Source organism: Pinus tabuliformis, chromosome J (assembly GCF_031772625.1).
Source record: "Pinus tabuliformis cultivar Carrire ecotype Pingquan chromosome J, CPIR1, whole genome shotgun sequence".
Taxonomy (NCBI): Eukaryota; Viridiplantae; Streptophyta; class Pinopsida; order Pinales; family Pinaceae; genus Pinus; species Pinus tabuliformis.
The window spans coordinates 1564627265-1564630198 of record NC_142295.1 but is presented as its reverse complement, the minus strand read 5'-3'; the positions used below and the strand labels follow the sequence as shown (position 1 = coordinate 1564630198).

Below are 2934 nucleotides of genomic sequence, written 5' to 3'. Positions count from 1 at the left end.
AACGCTGTTCCGTCAGTTTTGCGGGAAGGCGCTGTTCCGCAAAACGCTGTTCCGTCAGCTGCGGGGGCAGGCGCTGTTCCGTCAGCTTTGCGGGTAGGCGCTGTTCCGTCAGCTGCGGGGGGAGGCGCTGTTCCGTCAGCTGCGGGGGGAGGCGCTGTTCCGTCAGCTGTTGGGTCAGCTGCGTGGGTAAGCGCTCTTCAGTCAGCTGCTAACCGAGCAGCTGGGTGGGTTGCTCGGTCAGCTGCGTGGGCAACCAATGTTCCGTCTTACTCTGGTTCTGGTTCGGAGAGTTTCGATGATAGATCGATGTTGTTACAATCGCAACCGATAGCGCTACCAATCGGTACAGAGCCGCGAGAATGGATCAGCCCGGCAGAATGGACTATCAATGTTGAGCAGAATTGCGATGTTGACCGCCTGCGATCGCCCTCGGCTGTTTCGATATTTAGAGTTCCTAACTTCCTGAAAGAGTCAAAAAAAGAGGCATATGTTCTCCGTCAGCTGCGGGGGGAGGCGCTGTTCCGTCAGCTGTTGGGTCAGCTGCGTGGGTAAGCGCTCTTCAGTCAGCTGCTAACCGAGCAGCTGGGTGGGTTGCTCGGTCAGCTGCGTGGGCAACCAATGTTCCGTCTTACTCTGGTTCTGGTTCGGAGAGTTTCGATGATAGATCGATGTTGTTACAATCGCAACCGATAGCGCTACCAATCGGTACAGAGCCGCGAGAATGGATCAGCCCGGCAGAATGGACTATCAATGTTGAGCAGAATTGCGATGTTGACCGCCTGCGATCGCCCTCGGCTGTTTCGATATTTAGAGTTCCTAACTTCCTGAAAGAGTCAAAAAAAGAGGCATATGTTCCTAAAATAGTTGCGTTGGGACCCTATCATCACACGGAAGAAAAGCTCTATTCCATGAATGATCACAAAGGAAGAGCCCTGCGTAGAATGACGACGCGGGTTAATATCAAAAGGAACCTCACCAACGTGAATTTCTCCGTTGAAGCAAAGAATGTGATCCTGCAGAAGGAAGGCGAAATCAGGAATGGCTACGAAGAAAGAATCGATTGCCTCAGTGAGGAACTCGGTATGATGCTGACTGTCGATGGTTGTTTCATTTTAGAGTTATTGAGGACTCTGGGCGGCGACGAATTCCCCGTAGCGGATGCTAGCAATTACTATGAACCTATTTTTGAGACAAATAAGATTGATTACATTCATTTTGATACACTGAACGACATTTTGATGCTCGAGAATCAAATCCCCATAACCGTTCTCCTAGAGCTGCTACAACTGGAGCTCGGCGAGGTCCCTATCGCTGAGGTCCAGAAAAAGCTTATCGAAGTGCTGGTAAAAAATACAAGGTCCAAGCTTTATCCTTTCGAGTACGAGATGGAGAATTGGTCGTGGCCGCAGCGAGATGAACATGTTCAGCATCTTCTGGGTTTGTGGCACGGGTTGATGGTCAATGCAGGTGATCAAATCGATCCCAACGACCGAGGCGGAGCAACAGCAAATAACGGCAAACGCCTCCCTCGTGCAGTGGAATTAAGTAATGCTGGGATCAAATTTGAGCCATCAGATGGAGGCATCAAGAAGGTTAGATTTGAGGCTACGAGAAACACAATTTGCCTTCCGCCAATCAATATCACAGACCACACGGAGGTACTCTTCCGCAACCTAGTAGCGTTTGAGGTGTGCAAGGCATCTGAAATCAATTATGTGGCGTGTTACGTGAGTTTGATGGACGAGCTGATCGACTCTGATGAAGACGTGGCTGTGCTGACAAAAAGTAACATCATTACAAATTACCTTGGGAACGACGCAAAGGTTGCCGATCTCTTCAATGGTCTATGTGAGGGAGTCACCGTTAGCCGGAAAGATGGACTCGGGCAAATGAAAAAAGAAGTAATTGATCGCTACAAAAGTAAATTCAAGGTTTATTTTGCCGAGCTCATGAAGGAGCATTTCTCATCGCCGTGGAGAAGTTTAGGTATGGCGGTGGCAATTTACTTAGTGTTGCTTACCACTGTGCAAACCCTCTTCTCAATATTCGCAGTGTATAAACCATGATCTCAGGTGGCCTTTCGAATGATTTTTCTTTTTCCAAATCACTGTATTACAATAGTATGTGATCGGGCGCTTTCTATGACGAAAAAACAGACTTTCATTCCTTAACATAGAGAGTTACATATTTTTTTGGATTAAGTTACATATTTTCATGGATTATACCGTTGGTTCTCGGACTATTATTTTTAATTGCAATTAAATTTTTTAATATATTTATATATCATATTTACACATTAAAAATAAAAATAAAAATATGAAAATTATCTCATTAAATAAAAAATAGAATAGGATATAATAATTTGAAGGTTAAAAAAGACCAAATACATTGAAGGGAATAAAATCAGGAAAATTACCTAAAATAGATTTGAGAAGACTTATTTCCTCTTAAAGCTTTTACTTCTTAAACATTTTATTGTTTTTTAAAATTATAACTTCCTTATTTTTTATAAGGATATTCTATAACAACTTTGAGTTCAAACGTCAAGTTATTGAAAATTCTATTTAACAATACAAATACATGTAAGCATTTATGTAACTAAATTTTAAAAAATAATAAATTTCTCTTTTCCTTTTCCTAATATGTTATGACTACCTTGAGCTAGAGAAAGAAATTAATATTTTTTTTTAATCATTTTTAAAATTCAACCTAATATGTTATGACTACCTTGAGCTAGAGAAAGAAATTAATATTTTTTTTTTTAATCATTTTTAAAATTCAAAATGTATGTAAGTTGTTATAGGTGTACATTTCATTTTAACTTAGGTGTTATATTCATATTTTAAACCCTATGAAATAGATAAGCTTTAACACTTGTATTTATGTTTTTTTTAAAGGGAAAATATTTTTTTTTATATTTCTAGAATATAAATA

General features: G+C 41.2%; 1 protein-coding gene across 1 annotated transcript; it reads left to right on the top strand.

Annotated features, from left to right (window-relative positions):
- Positions 1–637: 637 nt before the first annotated feature.
- LOC149233474 (putative UPF0481 protein At3g02645) lies at positions 638–2147 on the top strand. The gene has a single exon (XM_089376748.1). The coding sequence runs from the start codon at positions 669–671 to the stop codon at positions 2064–2066; it is 1398 nt and encodes a 465-aa protein (XP_089232874.1). The 5' UTR covers positions 638–668; the 3' UTR covers positions 2067–2147.
- Positions 2148–2934: the final 787 nt, after the last annotated feature.